This window comes from Cydia amplana, chromosome 14 (genome assembly GCF_948474715.1).
Source record: "Cydia amplana chromosome 14, ilCydAmpl1.1, whole genome shotgun sequence".
Lineage (NCBI taxonomy): Eukaryota > Metazoa > Arthropoda > Insecta > Lepidoptera > Tortricidae > Cydia > Cydia amplana.
The window spans coordinates 9,415,706-9,438,064 of record NC_086082.1 but is presented as its reverse complement, the minus strand read 5'-3'; the positions used below and the strand labels follow the sequence as shown (position 1 = coordinate 9,438,064).

The following is a 22,359-nucleotide window of genomic DNA, read 5'->3' as shown; positions in this document are numbered from 1 at the left end:
TAAGAGGACGACCATCTCCCCTGTAACGAAATACCTTCTTGCTTCGTTTGTGGACTTAGTCGCCTCGTACCTCGTATGACACCCTTATCCTATGTGAGGGTTGGCGCTATTCTAAAGCCGGCCACCACACGGCTTAACATCAATATGCTTGTAATAATCATACTGATTTCCTTCCGTTTTTATTGTGCAACGTTCCACATTACAATTTATAGATTGTATATATACACTAGACATATGTTAATCACAATGAAAAAATTAACTGTGATCAACTCTGGCTAACGTGAGACTCGAATCCACATCTTTGGATTACCGATCCAATGCATAACTAATTTTGCCAGCTAACCATCCGTCATTTACCGCGAATTTAACCATTGCAAGCATGGTTAAACGTCTTTAAAAGGTATAAAATGGGGTTAATTTAAAGATAGTAAGCGTTTCCACGTCCAAATGTCCGGCCGTTGGCTTCGCACGGAAGGGCGTCGGAATCGGGTCTCAATTAAACTTGGCCACTGTTCAGATTTCAAGCTTTGCTCTCTCGCAGCTCAATCTTTGGCCTTGCATCGCTCGCATGGAATTGAGCCGCTATCTGAACCTGCAAGTTTTTGGCCCTGTTTGGAGCTCAACTTTCGAGCTGTTTTAAAACGTTTGAGCATTGGTCCTTATCCGATTTAGCTCCATTGCAGCTCGGCCTTTGGCGTCGCACGAATGCGCCCGCAGGAAAGCTCCAGATCTTTAACACTATGGCTTCAGTCTTTATCGGCCTGCGCCCTCGCTCTGCTCTCTTGCAGCTTGGCCTCGCACAGAAGCGCGACGCTCCAGGCGTTCGGCCGTCAGCCAAGCTTACACTTGGCGTTCGATTCTTAGCTGTATGCTTACCTGCAGCTCATCCTCTGGCCTCGCATTATGAGGCGTCGAAATCAAGTCTTCGGTGTTACATGGAGCTCGACGTTGGGCCTCACTTTTGGACATAAATCGGTTTTGTTGAATCGATATTGGTTAATGACGGGGCTCGATTTTCTTTGTACTGTCGATAAGACGTTTCCCTGATACAGTCAATCCGCAATTTTTAACTTAGCACAAAAGATAAGGGCATCGCTAAGACCTTCCGGCCAGAGCCTCGACAAGATTAAGACCGCCTCTGATGCCGCGCGATACCTCTTATCCACAGTTTATATGATATTATCTATTTTTTTCGTACCATTACTCAATAAATTATCCTTGAAAATTAAAAATGCATTTAATTCATAACTTTCTTACAGAAAAAGCATGTTTTTTCGGTAAAATTTTGGTTTGAATTCTTTTTTCATTAATCGAAGGTGTTTCAAGGCCACGCCGCCGATTCGCCGCCGCCGCCGACCAATTTTGACCGGCGCGCCGCCGCCGGCTAAATGCCTATCGGCGCTCATATCTAACATACATATAATAATTTACATACATTACTACTGTAAATACTACGCGTTTTTCGAAAACTGCTTGTTGTTTAAGAGCGCGTTTTAGTGGCCTATAAGTAGGCAAAGTAACGCTTAATCCATTGTTCCTTTTCATTGTCAAGGTGACATTTGCCTATAGTAAATTAGCCCTAAAGGACCAAACTCAAAATTGAAACGCCATTATTACCAACTCGGGGTGGCGTCACAATTAATCGAAAACGGTCTTCGCTGCGTCGGATAACACCATTGGTGGTGTACGAGTATATTCATTTCGTTGAGTTGGATCTAGTCACAGGTTTATCTGACTTACAAGCGTCGCGATTTATTGGGTCGCATGTTGCTCCAATAATGTTTCCGCCAAAGTCATTGCATACGGCGTGTATTACAGTGAACTCGCGAGTTAGTAGCGGTATACCATCTATGTAGTTACTCGTTAGTTGGGATACAGAAGCGAGTCTGAATCGCTAGTTTAGCTCCCACGAATCGCGCGAGTGCAGCGGTGCAGAAAGTAGTCGAGTGAAAAAATAACTCATTTACTTATATATAACATTTCCAATAAGTCAGCAGCTTCCTGTAAATATGGACTTGTTTATAAGTTTTATTGTCTCTCAAGGAAGATGAATCAAGTAAAGTACCGCCGAGGGCAAAGGAAAATCCCCACCGGAAAATCCATAAGCAATTTTAAAAGGGAAGTAAATAATGCTTTTGTTTTTCAGGATCAGGCGCAATGCCATCGCCGTTAAAAATGGCGAAGATGCTTAACGACCAAGTGAACGTCGACAACTTCATGGCGGTGATGTGCCTCAACGCGTCTTCGCTGATCTCAACCTACGACGAGCACGTGCTGGTCGCCACCTTCAAGTTCGGAGTACTGTACCAGAAGTACGGACAGACGACGGAGGAAGAACTCTTCGGGAACAACGAGACGTCACCCGCTTTCGACGAGTTTCTAGAAATGCTCGGGCAGAGAATCAAGTTGAAAGACCATAAAGGTACTTTTTAGATGTCTGATAAAAAAGTTTAAGCGTTTTTCTAGGTACCCAGAGATCGCTAATGGACGGTAATTACACAGTTCTTGTAATAGTGGAATATAAAAGTTTTAGTTGGTGAATAATTACGGGCGATTAAAAGTACGAACGATGTGACTTTTTATTAATGGTCGCCTTATCTTTGCGGGCAGTATTTACCTACCTATCTTGCTTCATCTTTTATGAAAATTATTTCATTTTTACAATACATACAATTATTTGCAACTTTATGATAAGGAAACCCTTCCTTCATAGGTTGGTGCTTTGGTTTGCATAGGCTTGCGCAAAATCAGACAATGTAAAATTGATTTCTTTGTGATTAAGTATCCTTTTTTATATTGAAAGGATTTTTCTAATAGGTTTTACAAATAAATATAACAATCTCATCTTTTTAGGAAATCTTTTGTCATCGGTTATCTTTTAGGACTGTGCTATAAATAGAGAGATTTAAGTACTTATCCAAAAATATCTTGCCCCAGGCTATCGCGGCGGTCTGGACATCATGAACGGCCACACCGGCACCGAGGCAGTATACGAGCGATTCTTCGACCGCGAGATCATGTTCCATGTTGGTCCCCTCCTTCCGCACACGGCTGGCGACGCGCAGCAGTTGCAGAGGAAAAGGCACGTCGGGAACGATATTGTGGCGATTGTTTTTCAGGTAAGCCTTTTTTATGAAGCCCTGGTGAAGGTAGCGTCAGTAGAAGTCCCTTGATACTGTCAGTTATCGGCATGGAGATGGAGAGGTAAGAGGGGTATATTGACAGCGGGATCATATTCCCCATGTTGAATTATTTTATATTCAGGCCAAATTATCGCGTTTGAACTAAATATGTATACGGCCATATTCGAACTTTAAGATACGTCAAATACTAGAGATTGAAACGATATGGAATGGATATGTCAGTGTCAAACAAGTGTCAAAAGTGACGCGTTTGTTTGAAGAAACGTCACTTTTGTTTGAAGAAAACGCGTTTGTTTGAAGAAACGTCACTTTTGACACTTGTTTGACACTGACATATCATTCCATATCGTTTCAATCTCTAGTATTTGTCGTATCTTAAAGTTCGAATATGGCCGTTAAGCTACTGAGCTGCTAAGTCGCGGAAGAACACATGTAGATAGACGGACACGGCTAAACTATAAGGGTACATTGTTGACTACAAAATCCTGAAAACCGGCAATTTGAATTAGATTTGTTTATTTCATAATATAGGTGTTACGTTATAAATTGTTAGGCTCCTTAGTATTCGAGTAGATATGTCGAGGGCACGTTGGTCTACTAGGTATACCGCAGCTTTGTGCTTCTCTTGCAGAGAGCCCTGCGCAAACGTTTTAATGTTCATATTGCGGGATTACAGCAGCAAGTCTAGTAAGCTAGCATGCTATCACTCCAATCTAATACCAACAAGTAATTATTGTCGCTATCTGTGTATGTTGTCTAACGATAACGATATGATGATTCCAGGAAAAGGCAACTCCGTTCACGCCAGACATGATCGCGTCCCATTTCCTGCACGCCTTCATCGTCGTCACGCCCGTGGAGACTACCGGCGGGGAGACCAGGTAACATTCCTCACCCTAAAATACAGCTACGAGCTAGGAAAAGGGCTAAGAAAGTACTTATCTCGTTCAAAACATAATATACAGGTATTTTTAAAACGGGTGCTGAATAAAAATCAACCTTATTTTAATGTAACAAGGAGTGGGTACGCCCTTGTTTGTATTTTATGAGTAAACTTTTCGATACTTGAGATACGTTTTGGAGTGCCATAAAAATGTAGGCTTATAAATATTGCTTATACATTTACATATGTAGGTACTTACATTATTACTTCTACCTTTGAGATGGAAAGTTTTACCTCCATTACTCGATACTTCAAATATTGTTCCGTGCAGGTACCTCGCAAAAGTTAAATATGTCCATCATTTTTCTTCTCGGAATCATCCTTCAACTTTTGTTTGTACGAAATTGAATTACCAACATTATAATAACAAGTCTCTTTTATTATTTTCTAATAGCTTCGCATTAAGTATTCCCTGAGTTAAGACCAATTTCTTTTCCATTTCACTTGGTGGAAGTTTCTCTTGTTACGTTACATTTGTCGCTTCTGAAGTGAACTGACTTGTTTAACATAAAGTTTGCGTTGCGTCGCAACAACGCACAGACATTATTTGCATGAAGTAGTCGTGAAAATGGCTCGGAAAAGGGAATGGAAATTTTCCCTGGTAATTTATATGCAAACGAATCTACTGTTGTAATTAGAAAGCTTTTTACTAAGAGTTATACTGCTAGGTGTGCTATTAGTAATATTTCTGACGGATTTATAGGGACGCAATTTTACGAGAAAATGCGGAAAAGCTTTTTCAGATGTAGCAGGGTAACTCGTTACCGGAGCTCAAGTGTTGTTTTAAAAGTTTCTCATATTTATGGAAAAATGTACGCATAAAAGGTAGCGTCTAAAGGTTGTTATAGCAAAAATGTAAGCCGTGACTACTGCGAATTTAATTGGTATGTTTCTGTGTCAAATTAGGGATGGTTGTCTTCTGTTATTTGTAACATTGTGTTTTCAAATAAATACTCGTAAAGGACACTAATAGTATTAGAAAATTCTATCACAGTATTGACAATTTATCCTAAAATAATGCGATTAAGTCTAAGATACCAACTTATAATTGATACAAATGGATAGGTACCATAGTTCGTAATAATCGTAATGTTGCTCGTTAATACGTTTGCCTCAATTTCTCAAAAAATTGTGCCATCATCGCCTTAATAAAAAAAGTCAATTCGCCATAGTAGGTGTACTAAAATTTCATCTGACTTTATAAGATAGTCAGGAATCCATAATGAGAATTAGGAAGTTACCTTTCATTTTCTACTTCCAGGTACAAGGTGGCCGTCACCGCTCGTGGAGACGTACCATTTTTCGGGCCGACTCTCCCCCAGCCGGCTTACTTCCGCAAGGGGCGCGAGTTCAAAGAGTTCCTCCTCACCAAGCTCATAAACGCCGAGAACGCGTGCTACAAAGCCGAGAAATTCGCCCAACTCGAGCTGAGAACACGGGCGTCGCTGCTGCAGAACTTGGCCGACGAACTGAAGAACAAAACGGTGGAGTTCCTTGGTACGGGGGCGCGGATGGAGCCCGGGGCGGTGTCGCCGCAGCCGGAGGGCACGCCGCGGCAGGAGGGGCCCAGCACGAGGTTTATTGATACTGTGAAGAAGGCGTTCATATCGAAAGTCAGGTATGTATATCTGCGTCAACACTAATTGGGTTAATCAACTTTTTAGGGTTCCGTACCCAAAGGGTAAAAACGGGACCCTATTATAGTACGGCACTTCTGAGGTGAACTTTTCGCTTCAAACCGTAATCTTTCAAACAAAGGCCATTGTCTCTATTATCGCAAAAGCGCTTGCTCCCGACTTGGCACGTGCCAGTACAACATTCATATTGAAAAACAACCGGTATCGTCATAGTATTAAGGTTCAAATTTAATGTCACTGATATTCTAGATATTACGTTTTGGTAGTGTAGGACGATAAACCGCCCCGAAGCGATACGGCGCTCATATTATTTTGATACTTAGTGTGGTGTTAAAAATGAAACGCGGTTATTTATTATATTGTTTTATTTAAATTATTAGCTTGCGGTGGTAAATGTAATAATTTACAAAGGTGCAGCTGCAAGCATTGTTATTTTTTCTTATCTTTAAAATAACGATACTGTGAAATTAGCACCTCTGATGTGATGCCGACGCATAGTAACTCGGAATAATAAACCAACAGGAACCGCCATTAACAGGCGTTCCCCTCTGCCAAAAGTCGGCGGCCGCCGGTCAAGGAGGTTATATAAAACTAGTTGCCATACGTCATACGCCATTCAGCAAACGTCAGTGTAAGCGGAATGTTAGGAGCAGAAAATGCCGAATTGTAGCGTTTTCTCCTGTAAAAACCGATCGGAAACATCTAGCGTACTTAAAAAACACGTTTCTTTTCATATGTAAGTACTATTACATGTAAATATTATGAAATAGTGCACTAATTTAGCAAAAAACTAAAAAACATTGTCAATCTGAAAGTGATAGGTACCACTTCATGGTACTAGATCTAATTTAGGGTAAAATTTAAAGAAGACTTTCTAAATATTCATTAGGTATACCTAACTTCTAATTTGTGTTGCTTATTGTTATATAATTTATATAACACATTATTTTTCTATAACACCTTATTTTTATATCAACATAATCCATTCAATGAAATAAATAGTATAAATCATAAATAACGTGATAAGTATTACCGATATAGGGTCATTGTGCAGTTTCCGTCCATGCTCTAGGTAGTCTCTAGTTTTCGTCCACATGACAGATTAGCAAATAACATATTTGATATTTAATTTGCTACTTGCCAAATACATTTTTTATGTAGATAGATATATTGTCTCGACATTAAGGATTGCATTAAGTCCAAATTTGTGCAGCAATGTAGATTTATATTCAATTTCGTCAAGTGGACGAAAACTAAAGCTGGTCGAAAACTAACGCACCTACCCTACTACTGTTTGAAAATTCATTTTTTCTTAGTTTCTATCGTATATTTTTTATTTGACATGTCCAATGTTTGTATTGTAATTTATTTATTTTAAGGTATTTACTGCCGTCATTTTCCATAAATAGGCACTTTTAATTTATTACTCTGGTATCACTCTACCATAGTTAGCGATGGGACACCATAAAAACCAATATCGATAAAATCTATATGAACATTATAAATATATTGTTATTTTGATTTATTTTTTTTAGATTTCCAAAAGATGCAATAAATTTTAAACATAAGCAGTTTTCAGCTTATCAAGCCATCGAAAACCTAAAAATATTGCAATATCAGTCACGTTTTAAATATCTAAGAACTGCATAAGTAAGTTTGTAATTCCATATAAATATATGCTATTACAAAGTTACTGTTGCAGTTCCTACAAATAGTAGGTACAGTAAAGGTACACTACGATGTATGTACGATGTGAGTATGAATAAAGATGTGTTTAGTTATGATATGTGTATACATAGTATGGGTATGAGTACCCGAAAGAAGGACTGTCTACAAAAAGAGATGAGATCCCATCAAAAACATTACATGTAAAAAGGTGCAAGTCTCGCAACGCTTCTACTACAAAAAAGTTTTGACATGTAATGCTAATGTGAAACCAAGTCGGTTATTTTAATCAGTGCCAGGGGGTGTTAAAACCGTATCAATAAGATATCTTTAATTTGTAATACATATAATGACTTGGCAATCGCACATAATGCTTTACTCTTACCGTACTCGTAAATATATGTAATGCTCAAACTGCAACTAGCGTTATGTTCAAATTAGAATTATTTTTAATAGGTGACGATAATCCTTATGTCATTATGCAGCCGTGCGATGGCCAAGTCATTATACGTATTACAAATTAAAGATATATTATTGATACGGTTTTAACACCCCCTGGCACTGATTAAAATAACCGACTTGGTTTCACATTAGCATTACATCTCAAAACTTTTTTGTAGTAGAAGCGTTGCGAGACTTGCACCTTTTTACATGTAATGTTTTTGATGGTTATAATTGACTAAAGAAGACAGTTAAAATTCAGTCAATAAAATATCGACAATATTATCGACAAGTCCCTCGCACTTCTACGTTTACTTAGAACTGACATCATCTCGTTCACGGACAGGGTTGTCTGTGTTTGTTCTTGTATTTGTGTGAATATAGTTTATGCTAGTGTTTGATAATTTTGTCGTGTGCGTGTGTAGCGACGCATGCAAAAAATGCATTAGTGTTTACATTATTTGTGTGCGTTCCTCGCCCCCCGCGCCGAAAACGGCAGAATTTTTCACATAGAAATTAGTGCGTGTCACCACTCCATATTGGATTATTACTCCGAGCATAGTAACAATAAAAACACTGATAAGGCAAACGTGGAGCTTTGAAGCGTACAGCTTTTCTAACAAAACGTCACGTGTCAACGGTCAGAAGAAAGGTCGGTTATAATATAAGAAAGAAATTGATTATATCTGATTTTTAGGGTTCCGTAGCCAAATGGCAAAAAACGGAACCCTTATAGATTCGTCATGTCTGTCTGTCTGTCCGTCTGTCCGTCTGTCCGTCTGTCTGTCCGTCCGTATGTCACAGCCACTTTTCTCCGAAACTATAAGAACTATACTGTTGAAACTTGGTAAGTAGATGTATTCTGTGAACCGCATTAAGATTTTCACACAAAAATAGAAAAAAAAACAATAAATTTTTGGGGTTCCCCATACTTCGAACTGAAACTCAAAAAATTTTTTTTCATCAAACCCATACGTGTGGGGTATCTATGGATAGGTCTTCAAAAATGATATTGAGGTTTCTAATATCATTTTTTTCTAAACTGAATAGTTTGCGCGAGAGACACTTCCAAAGTGGTAAAATGTGTGTCCCCCCCCCCTGTAACTTCTAAAATAAGAGAATGATAAAACTAAAAAAAATATATGATATACATTACCATGTAAACTTCCACCGAAAATTGGTTTGAACGAGATCTAGTATGTAGTTTTTTTTTTATACGTCTTAAATCGCCTAAATACGGAACCCTTCATGGGCGAGTCCGACTCGCACTTGGCCGCTTTTTTTATGACACGATTTTATCTAGTAGTACGTATAACTGTTTATATACCTACACGGAAATATTTTGATTATACCTATGTTAAACTTATTAATCTTAAATTTACATTGTTACCTTAGATTTTGTTATATAACAAATATACAACGCTTTATCATAAATAACCGTGTTTCATTTTTAACACCACACTAAGTATCAAAATAATATGAGTCCCGTATCGCTTCGGGGCGGTCTATCGTCCTACACTACCAAAACGTAATATATAGAATATCAGTGATATTAAATTTGAACCTTAATACTATGACGATACCGGTTGTTTTTCAATATGAATGTTGTACTGGCACGTGCCAAGTCGGGAGCAAGCGCTTTTGCGATAATAGAGACAATGGCCTTTGTTTGAAAGATTACGGTTTGAAGCGAAAAGTTCACCTCAGAAGAGCCGTACTATACTAAGACTGATTTTTGATGAACGTGATTTTTGACCGCGCGGAGTTAAGCAACGTCGGGCGAGGTCAGTACTTGGATGGGTGACCGTTTTTTTGCTTGTTTTGCTCTATTTTTTGTTGATGGTGCGGAACCCTCCGTGCGCGAGTCCGACTCGCACTTGGCCGGTTTTTTATTGTCACACATTGCTATGGTTACGGTCTCCTGAGTCACTCTTAAAATTCTAGGTTTTTCGCATTTAAATGAATCAAACTTGCATTTTATGGTAGTTATAAGTTATAAGACCTTTCCATAATGGGACATCTACTGAGCATGTTAGTAGAACAGGGTACAGCAGTTCTTCTAACAATCTTATTGTCTCCTCGCTGATGGGACAGAATAACAACAAGAAATAGTTGATTGATCCAATTTCATGTTTAAAAGATCGACAACAGCGAAGTTTATCATCTAAAGAAACCTACTTACCATGACCGCCTAACTGTACTAGGTATATGTCGCTCTCATGTAGTCGATTTGACACAAACTCTCCATTTAACGAATTTTCGATTAGGTACCTACATCTGTGGTTATTTCGTGGTTTCCCTTGATTGAATACGTCTCAGCTGATTGCTTCAAAGTTAATTGTTTTGTTTTTAGAAACTTTCCAGACTTTTCCAACTATTAACTAAGCAATTAAAATTAGGTTTAACTTTTGCTTGTTACAGATCACCGAGCGTAGACACGAATCTCTCAGGCGACAGTAGCAAGAATGTTCTGAATAAGAAAATGAGCAGTATGCAAGATACACCAACCCCTAATGTAAGCCTATTTCAAATATTTTAAATACAGTCTATTTTTAAACTCGTCATATGAGTAGGTGCCTATTAAATAAAAGGAGATATTGAGTTTAGAATATTGCCGTCTTTAGTAAATTAATTAATTCGGCTCATCCAGTTGGCTAAAACTTGTCACGTGTTGGTGATTGTTAGCATTTCAAGTTAGTTGAAAAGCCTAGTGCTTTGAAAAAGTACCCATTCTTTTCATTGGTGTTAAATTAATAATACCACATCTTATTGACCGAAGCGTAGCGAAGGTCTACATTTTGACTCGGGCATTTTGCTTTTGTATGTCCGGATGTTCTCCTCTACAGGTCGCAATTCTTAACCGATTTTCGTGAAATTTTGTGACCGAATTCTATGACTAAATAAAAAATTTTTGTCGATCCGGTTTTTGGAAAATTTTCAAAATGGCGGAGTCGTGATAGCTCCCGCCTAAACAAATAGTCGTATCGGTATCATAAGTTTTTTCTTTTTGAGATATGTTTATAGATTAAATGGCCAAAAATTCAGAAAATTTGTATCGTTGGTTTTGGCGGTATTTAGATATTTAGTTTTTACTTGAGAATGAGTAGCTAAATTTTGTCAGCTTTAGTAAGAACTATAATGGCGTATTTTGCAAACGTTCGCTTTTTTGTTTGCATCGGCAGGTCCCTGGTTCCATCCCCAGTAATTGTATACTGCTACATGACTTTTTGTATTTTTTTATACTTAATTTTCGTATAGTAGTTTTTTATTTTATTTTTTAATTTGAAAAAATTAAAAATTTCGTATTTTTTATTTATCAAGCGCGGGTTAAGCGTATTCGTTTAATTTTTGTTTGTAGCTTTATGTAGTTTTTAATTTTTTGTTTATATTACATGTACTATACCTATATTTTAATAAATATTTTTGCCATACATTTATGCAGTTTTAAGCTCTGCTCGCGAGGTCTACAGCTCACAGAGCCACTAGTTTACTAACTTCTATTTACAGAGCGGCCGTTCCAAAACGTCAGTAGCGTCATCGTCAGCGAGCGCGGTTTCCGTGCGTTCGGCCGGCGGCTCCGACGCGTCCAGCCCCGACGTGACGTCACGCGCCGCCGGCCCGCGCCCGCCCATGCAAGACCACAGCGACGACTCCAGTCTCAACTCGGTGGACTTGGATCCTCTTGGTGAGTTATGAACTCCTGGTACCTTTGATGAAACGGCTGTTTTGCTAGTTTTTTTTTTCAGACCGATAGCGAAAGCTGTTCAAAACGATCTTCTTATAGAATAAGTAAGGTTTATTATTACATCTTAGTTAAAAACCGCTATTTTAACGGTTTTGCTTGTTTTAAAAAATAGATGAATATAACAAGAAGACAGACATTCTCTATACATTCCTCCAGTATTCAGCGCCATCTTGAACGGGAGTTGTTTTGACCACTAAGCGTCGAACAAATTGACTGAAACGGAGACCTACTTCAAAATCTTTCGTTCAATAAATTGCGCTGCGAATCCCGAATGGGAAACCAGAGGTCTTAGCGCCGAACAAAATGGATGGAACTGAGACCCGCTAGTTAGTGACGCCATCTGACAATAGTCTAGAATTGGAGGAATGCGATTCTGTTTAGACGTTGTCGGTCTTCTTGATTTATTCTTCAAAGTTGAAATCAAAGATAAAAGGGTAAGTAAAAATCCCTATGCTTAACATCATTGCTTACTGATAATCTCAATCCTTAAGTAACATTAATTCATTAGACATGTTTAATAGTAATTATTCGAGATTATTGCGTGTTTTGTGATTGAATTGAATTTTTCTTCAATTAGACGACAAGGACTGGCTGAGTTGTGGTAAAAGTGCAACAGGTTAGTCCTGTAGAAGGTGTATAGACATCGTAGAGTAGTCACTGTTGTCCACAAGCATGATTGTAGTACACTGCATAATAATCATGATGAGTTAAAACTTTATACATCATGTATTATTGAATCTTCATTGTCTGCTTATAAGGTGACTTAGGATCGCGCCTAGGAAATGCATGAATAAGATACTTTTTCTAGGAAAATCTACCAACGAAATTTAACTTTTCGTTTTACTTGCTGTGTATATTTTAGTTTTAATTTAAATAATACGTGACTTCTGTATATTTGAGAATGATTTGTAGTCGATATTAGTGCGTTTACACATTGCGTTTTGCGTAAAGAAGCATGTGTCGTGAAAGTGTCTATCATAAAATTACGCAACGTGTAAATACCGATAGTTTCAATGTTGTTACACGTTCAGTGGCCTGTTGTTAAATATGTCTGTAGGCAAACTAACGCCATTACACCTTTTTCAAAAGCTGTATTAGGATAAAACCGTTTTTATAAATGATACGTCGACTATACGTATTTATATATTTGAAATGAAATTTGACACTTATTGCCGTAGATGTCGCTCTGAACGCCTTCTGAAGGCTAAAAGATTCGATTGACATAGCTCGGTAAAACCGAGTTGGTTAACACTCTGTGATAAAACTATGGTTCTAGTCCCCCACGGGTCACATAATTAGTTATTTAAACTTATTTTCACTCTAAAACTATAGTTTAGTCATAGAGAAAAAAAAATTACCCACTCCATACATCAGTTTTGGTACCAAAAAGACGATTATTTTCATTGTCGGCATCTAGCGTCGAGTAGCGGAATTATCATTACTGCTACATCTATTGTCAAGTAGCACTGCTGCAGCAGTACTGATAATTCCGCTACTCGATACTAGATGCCGACACTGAAAATAATAGTATTTTTGGTACCAAACCTGATGTAGGTATGGAGTGAGCAAGTGTCTTAGTATATTTCTCTATGGTTTAGTAAGACGTTTCTATAAATCCCAATGGATGGCTAACAAATAATGTACAATTTTCTACAGGCGGCGTGTACGTAGACAGCGACACAGGGCTAGAGTCCATGTCATCAGCGGAAGCGGGCGCGAACCCGCGCGGGGAACCGCCCGCCGCTCCGCGCGCCGACGCCGAGCTACTCAGGCAGGAGGTCTGCAAGCTCAAGAACGACAAGCTGGATCTGTTGAAGCAGAATATTGTAAGTTCACTTGAACCGGTTACCCTTTAGTGTAAGGCCTGAGTGGACGCTCGAAGCGGAGCGTTCGGTGGGGCGTGCGGCGGGGCGTCAAGCTAGCAAGCAGCGTGCACTGAGGCTACTAGTACTATACGTTTGCATTTGTTTAACCCTTAACACGGCAAGACATGAAATAATGTATCCACCTATCTCATGGAATGTTTTTAGGGATAGTAATGAGTTAAAAAGTACTATAATTTACGAAAAAAAAATTAAAAAATTCTGAAAGTAGGGTTTTTAGGACGTCCGTTAAAACGGACATTGCCATGAACCTTATAGATTGAATGCTCCCAAGGTTGTCCTAAAAAACGGACAACGCTGTCATACAGTTTCAGAAAATTAAAATGAATAAAGTATTACAGGGCAAGAAAATTGTAAATTCTTTAAATAACACATTAGTAAATGTTTTGAAAAAACGTTTAATTACAATATAAAATAGAAAAAACTTATGTGAAACATAATAATACTATATTTACTTCCAGTGTTAATGTATAGAATGACCCACATACCGAAATATTAAACCAAAACTATAAATTTCAAGGCTACTTATACATGCAAAACAGGCTCATAAAGCTAGTTATACATTACAATTCTTTTAAGTAACATTGCTATACTAAAATGACCACACCATTTAACACTATGATCTCACAGTTCTATGTCTTGCTTGTTTCCTTATCACACGAACTATCTGGAACCTAAGCTGGTGGTAGAGAAAAGCTGTCGTTCCTGTTAAAGTTTAGATGTTTTTCAGTCTCAATGGCATCTCGAAACATTCTGGGATTATATCGCTCCTCCTTGGCAAGAATCAGAGGCTTATGCATGTCATTCTCCCAGACTGCAGACTTTGGTTGGCGGTCCTTGACAATATGTTCCTGTACCCAAGTAGAAATACTTTCGTCTCCTTCCCATCCTTTACTACGTCTTCCCCACATATAACTCGATTCAAATTTAGGCATTTACTGTCCTGAATTTTGAAGGGATTACATTTTACAGGCCTCAGGAATTGTAACATCTTCTTCGTCGACTTGAAATAGGTTTTAACCGTAGCGCATTTCAAGACGTGCCAATAATTTGGATACTGAAGCGAATTATGAGTTTGCTGACATGGAATTAAGTTTTGTAGATGGAGTACTAGGGGACAGGTCGTGTTCAGGTCGAGTCATTATATTATTAACAACGTTTTTCACACAAGGACATTTGACTTCGAAATCATCTATAAGTACAGATTCACGTTGTGGTGCACTAAACTTTAATAGCATGGCAATAAGAATAATAGTACGCGTCTTCGTAAATGAACCGATCTATATTTGTCCATCATATCTGACATCTCCGGAGAAAGTGACTTGGCTGAAAGAGAAACGGATTGGGGCAAGGTACGTACAAGTTGTCTCTAGTAGTAAAATTTCGTCATCGTCGTTTTTTTATTATCTCACTCCTCTGAGTCAGATGGTGGACCACCTGAAACTAAAATACAATAAAATGTATCCATATACTTATGTATCACACAATCCCAACGCAACGCCAGTCTATAAAATGGCAATAAATGAAAAAAAGTATATAACCTAAGTATGGCAATGTCCGTTTTCTGTCACAATCGTGTCTGCGCACAAGACGGCACGGTCCGTTTTTTAGGACGTCCAAGCATGGTACTTGGTTACCAGTACTATCGACAATGTCACAAAAATGGGACAAGATTTATTTCACAATTTTTGACTTATAATTAATCTATGATTTAATGAACTTTATATGTAATAACAATGTTTAACTCACCTAGTAATAATATCAACACAAAGAAAGCACTTTAGCTTGTTACTTTATATTCTATGACGTCAGGAACACACTCCGTCGCAAATTCAGCAAATTTCATATTTCAATTGCCGCTTGCGCATAAACCGAATGTTGCCTGATATTGCCATAAGCTAGAAAAAAAGTACAATTCTTGCACTTTCTTCAACGTACTTCCTTTTCTAGCCCGCACATAGTGTTTAAACTTGGGGCCGCATTTAGTACCTGTACTAAAAAAGGGACATAAACGTTTTAAGGGTTAACATGCACTCCGCACGCCCCGCCCCGCTGCACGCCCAACTCGAGCGTCCACTCAGGCCTTACACTAACTAAATTTTTATTTGATGTAAAAAGTCTTTAGACTATTTTGCTTGTACGTCTGTTTTGATGTACTCGTATTACGTTACATTCAACGAATTTTCGTCGCCTCGGGTGATTAAAACACGTAACTTCTTGATAAATCTAACTAATCTAACTAACTGATCTACCGAGATTACAATGGTTAACTTACCTACTCTTTTTCCGCTAGTTTTATTTTTTATCTGTTTTCCAAAGGTTATGATTTCGGTATAGTCAACGGATCTGCGCTGAAAAAAATCTTTGTTCAGATCCAATAATTAACTCGCTTACGTACCTTCTTAAGAAATCTGTCTACGTCGGATCCATTTTGTTGGTCGATTAAGCGTCTATCAAAATGTTAAGATTCTATGTCTCCTTTTTTCAGAGTTGGCAGAACGAAATAAAATGCCTACGCGAGAAAGAGATGACGCTACAAGCTAAACTGGACGCCGCGGCGCGCGAACTGAGGCGGCTCCGCGACCAGCAAGGCTCCACCATTATCCCCAACCCATCGACGCACGACTCCACCGCCTAGACACATAAAATTAACGAAAATGCACCCTATCATTTACGGAATAAGAAACGTGGCGGTTGCAATTTGTAACTTTGTTTTACATGTTATACCAACTTATTTTTACGGTTGACAAGGTGTAAACCAGATACAAAAGCTGCGAGCTCTCGAATTTATGATCCGCAAAAATAAGTTGGCGATGAAGATGGGATAGCATTAGTTTAAAGCAGTTTTAAATGTTTTGATGGGCTTCATTAAACTCAATGTGTAGTTGATGTTTATCTTCATGCAGGCATATAGATTATATACCTACTTGCTCTCTAGGACGAATTATATCTCGAAAATAGATATAATAATTGTCTTAAATGGATCTTAATGTGAATGTAGGTAGGTATACATTTACCTAATATTCTACTTGTGCAATATAATTTCTGCTGCAATATAGTACTTATACTACAAACACTCTTGCTATCCAGATACGAGTAACGACTGGGATTCCAAACATTTTCTGTACATATTTTCTGGGTTAACCCCGCCATGTTTAAGAAATGTTTAGGACTCTGGTCGCTATTTGTACAACTCTAGATATACGTATTTAAAACATGGCTACATGTCGTTTGATATATAATATACAGCACGTATTGTAAGGTTTCTATGACTAATTTAGAGAGAATATGATTCTAATCTTTTATATGTTGTTATACCAGAACTGTCTATGCGATCTTATTTCCAAGGTTCAGTCGTACGTATATTTTGTATGGACTTTTGACCTCTGGTCTTTGAATGTTCGCATGATAGACTTCGCTTTTGTAAATGTTGTGATAAAGTAGTATATTTGGGACGTTTAATCTAATTTAAACTTTCTGGTTTTCGATAAATATGTAATTGATTTGTATGCACACACAAAGAATCTCACTAAAAGGAATATAGTTTAATAATCAAGGCATAAGGAAAAATATGTATTTTACATAGGAAACGCATAATAACTACACTACTGTATCGTTAAAGCTGTAATTCTTTTGAATATTTTGTATTAAAAAACAAGTTTTGCATTAGATGCTAGGTACAACTAAGGTCATAAATAAGTTCATTTGATTACCCTATTCTAAAGAAATGTGGTAAAACTGTATGCCAAGATTATGCTTATGACTGTACCCAAACTGTATGTTACGTGTATAGTGCCCTTAAATCTTTTTTCAACGTGTATATATTTTATACATAGGTATATATAATACAAATTGTATTCCCTTTACGAATTACGTTACGCGCAAAAAATATATTTACACGTTAGCGAAATATTCTATAGAGAAATTGAATATTCATTTATATCTGTTGTAGCGTTTGCCTTCCAATGATTTTCGTTATTTAGTGACGAAATAGATAAATGTAATGCAATATTTGAGTCATTTGAATGTTTTTTAAAGTTAATTTCATTCAGTGTTAGGGATCTACCACACCAATGCTTCATTTGAATACTTAAACGAATGTCTATGCTGCGTATGACGGTGTGGAATTTCCTTAATTTTGTACGTTGAGCATAGATCAGAGAATTTTTGACTAAATATGGCATAATTTTGTCTTAAATAGCGGGTAAATATCCTTTATTACTAGGAAGCCTATTTATTCGTAATGATGGTACGTTAGTAACATTTTATTGAAAAATAAAACAAATAGATACCTACAAATGATTTGTTAGAGAACGTCATAGAGCCCAGTTTATCCGTATTTGCATATTCAGCATAGTGCAATGTTAATTTGTAAACTTATTTCTATTAGATTAATAGTTCTTTGTACTTTAAGTTAGCCAGTTATTGTACATATTTAGGAACTGGACCACTATTGATACAGTATTTTCTTAATTTATGCTTGATAGGCGTAAGATTCGTTTCGAGTGTCTTTGAGTTGATTATGTTTTGTTGATTATCATTAATATTTTATACCAAAGTTAACATTCCCCACTAAATAGTATAGATTATTATTTCGTATAATTATTGCTTTTATAAATGATACAGCAGTATTCTTTATGTTATAAATAATTTAACCGACGGAGCACGCTAACAATAATTTTCTGAGTTTACATTAAAATTAGTTTAACTAAGTATGGTGGCACTTTCACTGAAGTAATGCACATAATTTTGCATTTTCTTTAGTATCGAGAATTATTTTAACACCTGTTCGCCATAAAATTAATGTAATCTTTTGATATTTTTGTTTGATTGTTGATTATATAAGTAATTGACAAAATGTTGAATCGTCTTCTGACTACTGTCGTTAATAAACCAAATATCGCGAGTGTGGAGAGTTAGAAGAAATAGTTTAATATAAGAGATACTATTGAATTATATGAATAGTTAATACTAAATATTAATATTGTTGTTTTATTCCCCAATTTAAATGAAAACCTTTGTTTTAAAATAATTAAAAACCTAATCATATGAGGAAATGCAGAGAATTGTCTTACTTCCTCTAGAATCTAGATGAAAGCTAGATGAAAGGCATAAAAAAAGCTTGTGTATTTAACCTTTAGACCGCCAAAGACGTTAACCTTTTCGACGCCGTGTCAAACACAAAAGCTGTCACGCTGACGCCACGTCACCGAAGTGTCAAAACTGAAATTGAACTTTATGCATATGCACGTAGGTCTATGTTGCTCTGGGTCTGTGACCGATTAATCGGTCTTTGGTGTTGAACCTACGGTGCGACTATATCGGTCATTGGCGTCCAAAAGGTTAACAGTCGCTCACGACTACACCGCAATATCAACCTTCGTGCATTCCGGCAAGGTCACAAACAAGACATCCTCTAGACTGAGCATAGTAACGCTACTCCCTCTGCCACTCATACGGTAGTTTTACTCCATCTTCGAGTCAATCCCGTGCCGTGATTGGTCCGTGTCTTTGAACGGACCAATCACGGCACGGGATTCGCTCACCTCGTCCCCCCGCACCCCCGTATTTTTGGCAGCATCGGTTTCATGAAATAATTGCTCTAAACTCAGTCTAGAGGATTCCTAGTCTATGGGCAAGGTTCACGATGATGCGCCGCACAGCCCGCACACGATGGGATAGGCGTGGCGTTATAAGGGTTAAAATTGTGATCGTCATTCTGTTTAACATTAGAAGTTAGCGCCATCTAGGAGTAATTATTGGATTCAACAATATACAACATTCGTCAATGGACCGGTTTACTTCACAGCCTGTCTCATTATTTACATTCAAAAATCATAGATGGCAATATAATCAACTATAAAAAAGGTTTGTGTTAAGTTCTATAGATGGCGCTGGTATTCATTGATTTCACTACTAATAGAGGGCGTTAGTGTTGTGTTTATTGGTTGAAGCAGCGAGGCACGAAATAACAGAAGAAAAAATTAAAAGATTATTGTATAATATTTACTAGTGCCCTCGTACTAATGTTTGCAAAATTGATTTAGGTTTCTAAATACATACCTAATAATATTTAGGTAACAACTTAAAACAAAACAAATGAATTTGTGGAAGGTAAGTTGTAGGTCATTGTCAGCTTTGTCACGATTGCAAAACTCACCGGTGAAGTGACTTAAAGGGCTCATTTAGACGGCGCGCGGACTCGTATACGATTTTAGCTACATTGCGGACCATTGAGGTGACATCAATTCAGCCGACGGATCAAACTACGCAATGTAATCGAACTCGCATGCCAGTTCTCGCCCCGTCTAAATAGGCCCTCGTTGTAGCAAGTTGTAGGTAGTCTATCTTTTGTGAACTTTAGTAAGTGCATCTGTTCTATTTAAATATGCACTGAGGATTCAAGTCCCGACCAATGAATAAATAATGGTCAGTTCCGTAGTGAACTTGTGATTTAAGTATAAGGTAGGTATTCTTGTAAACCTCAAATTGCAATAATTATTTAAAGTGACAGTGTAAGTGTCGTGAATTTAATGCACACAGCGAAACTACTAGTTTTCACTTCTGGACTAAGGTAATCCCTATAGGGATCGAAATGCATTGGTTCAAATTGATAAGTTGGAATCGACCCTTCTGACATAATAAATTCATGAACTTGAAAGCCTTGTCAGTCGACTATGGTATACCTAGGGGTGTAGGAGGGGGTAGGCACGCTCAGGTTTGCGACGCTGAGCTACAGGTCTACTCACTCAAGTCCTTCATACACGTCCCCGTCGACCCTGGATCTGCCGCCGCGGATCAGGGTCGAACCCACCCGGGGTTCACTGCTGGGTGGGTCGTACACCCCGGAAATGCTAGTGGTCGCGACGGGCGTCGCATTATTTACCAACAACCCCGGACCACTAGCAGCCAAGTATGAGGGCCATACCTGGTGTGTCAGTCCCAACCGCCGGGTAATCCTTTTCCCCTACCTTTGTTCCTGTCTAACATCCCGTGATCCAAATAGTCATTTCCCGTCTCTACTCCTATCTTAATCCATTCTCTCTCTTATCCCCCCCCCTCCCCTATCTTCCATCCTTTGTTCCACTACCCTACCCTATTACCTCTCCGCCAATCCAAGGTGTCATACGTACCGTGCCGATGGATGCGTGGCTGGTGGCGAGACCAGTCGTTAACGGCGTCTCTACGAAACCGGGACGAATCGTAGAAGTATTCTAGTCCTTCAGTCGGCAAGCGGGGCTCTGCCGTTCTGTGACCTCTTTTCCCTAGCTACTCGTGGGACGTTTATGGATAATATAAAAGAAAAAGAAGAAGATAGTTTAGACGCCATTTCCTCGGCTCTGGAGTCGATCCTGGCCGATGATCGTGTCGGAGCGAAGGAGGCTGTAGAAGCCTCCAGTACGCCCGAGGTTTGCTCCCAGGGAGGGGAGAGTGAAGCTGTGGTCGATAGAGACGTCGTCGTCTCTGGCACGCCCGGCGACAGCTCCTCTGCCAAAGAGCCGCGTAAACACAAACGCTTGTCGGGTGCTGCTCGCAAGAGGTTCCGCAGGCTTATGGGCGACGGGGTAGCCAAAGAGCAAGCCCTGTCAATGGCCCGTAAGCCTAGGGCGGACATCCCTGTGGAGAAGCCGGCCACGGAGAAAGGCCCTGTAAAGAGGGTCCGCTCTGAGGACGATTCTCCACAGGGATCAGCGAAAAAGGCCCCGAAAATCCGCGCTGATACCTCAGGGGAGCTTCGGCATCCTAGCTTCCGGGAGGTAGCGGGGTCCTCACGAGTAGGGATCCGTAATTCGGACCCTATGAGTGAGGATCAAATGAAGTCGGTCCACCGGCACCTAAATCTCGCCATGGTTAAGCAATGGGCGAATGCGAAGGGCGGTGCACCGCAGTTTCTGGGCTTCATTCACAAGACAGGCTGGATACTTGTGACCTGTGTCAACCAGGTTAGCAGGGACTGGCTTGTGAAGGAAGTCCCGAACCTTAAGCCGTGGCCGGAGGCGAAACTCTCGGTCATCCCTGAGGGTGAATTGCCCAAACCAGCCACGGCTATCACCTTCATTCCGGAGTCCGAGGCGGCCTCTGTGGAGGAAGCCTTGGCGCTGTTCAGGGTCCAGAACTTTGGCCTGAACACAGAACTCTGGAAAGTTCTCGGGGAGAAGGCTGAGCAGGGTGGCAGGGTGGTCACTTTCGCTCTGGATGAGCCTTCTGCCGAGACCCTTAAGGCCAATGGTGGAGAAGTAGCCATTGGCTTTAAGAAGGTGCTGTTCCGACTAAAAGGGGGGCCAAATGCTCCCCCAGCACAGCAGACGAAGCAGCAACCTCAGCCCCTCGCTGAACCTACTCCTGGGCCAAGTACCATGGTACCTGACAGCCGAAACCCTATACCCCAGGGCTCCCGTGGCCGTGGGGGCGGGCAACCGGCAGCCAGAGGCACAAGGGGCGCGATGAGGGGCATGGTACCCGGACGGGCCAGACCCACAACCTCAGCAACAGGAGGACCTCAAGGGACTCCTAGTGCGAGAGGCAGGGGAGGGCCACAACGGGTCACCAAAAGGGCCAAATAAAAGGCGTTGGCCCTATGGCACCCGCGAGGGTCCTGCAAGCGAACATCCATCATGCGGCAGCTGCCACGGCCATTGTTGAAAGCCGGCTTGCAGGACACGTCGACCTCGCATTACTTCAAGAACCTTGGGTGCGAAACTCAACCATACTAGGACTGAACTCGGTTGGTAAAGTTTTATACAATACTAACGGAATTAAGCCTAGGGCTTGCATTGCTTTTGGCAAGAACATTGACTTTCTACCTGTTCCAGAGTTATGCACAGACGACCTGGTAGCAGCGTATGTAAATCTCAAGGGATGGAGCGGGCAGAGGATTATACTTTGCTCGGCATACCTCCCT

At 39.5% G+C, this 22,359-nt stretch overlaps 1 protein-coding gene across 10 annotated transcripts in view; it reads left to right on the top strand.

The window, feature by feature from the left end:
- LOC134654117 (rap1 GTPase-activating protein 1) overlaps positions 1–18,439 on the top strand; it is a 433,547-nt gene extending 415,108 nt beyond the window's left edge. For 8 of the 10 annotated variants that reach the window (XM_063509551.1, XM_063509550.1, XM_063509557.1 and 5 more), the window contains 9 exons: positions 2,147–2,422; positions 2,938–3,119; positions 3,927–4,024; positions 5,348–5,704; positions 10,251–10,344; positions 11,337–11,514; positions 12,152–12,190; positions 13,231–13,400; positions 15,946–18,439. In XM_063509551.1, the coding sequence (XP_063365621.1) occupies positions 2,147–2,422; positions 2,938–3,119; positions 3,927–4,024; positions 5,348–5,704; positions 10,251–10,344; positions 11,337–11,514; positions 12,152–12,190; positions 13,231–13,400; positions 15,946–16,095 (1,544 nt within the window). In that variant the 3' untranslated portion in view covers positions 16,096–18,439. The remainder of the gene's footprint in view (positions 1–2,146; positions 2,423–2,937; positions 3,120–3,926; positions 4,025–5,347; positions 5,705–10,250; positions 10,345–11,336; positions 11,515–12,151; positions 12,191–13,230; positions 13,401–15,945) is intronic. The other 2 variants (XM_063509556.1, XM_063509553.1) reach the window with 1 other exon arrangement.
- Positions 18,440–22,359: the final 3,920 nt, after the last annotated feature.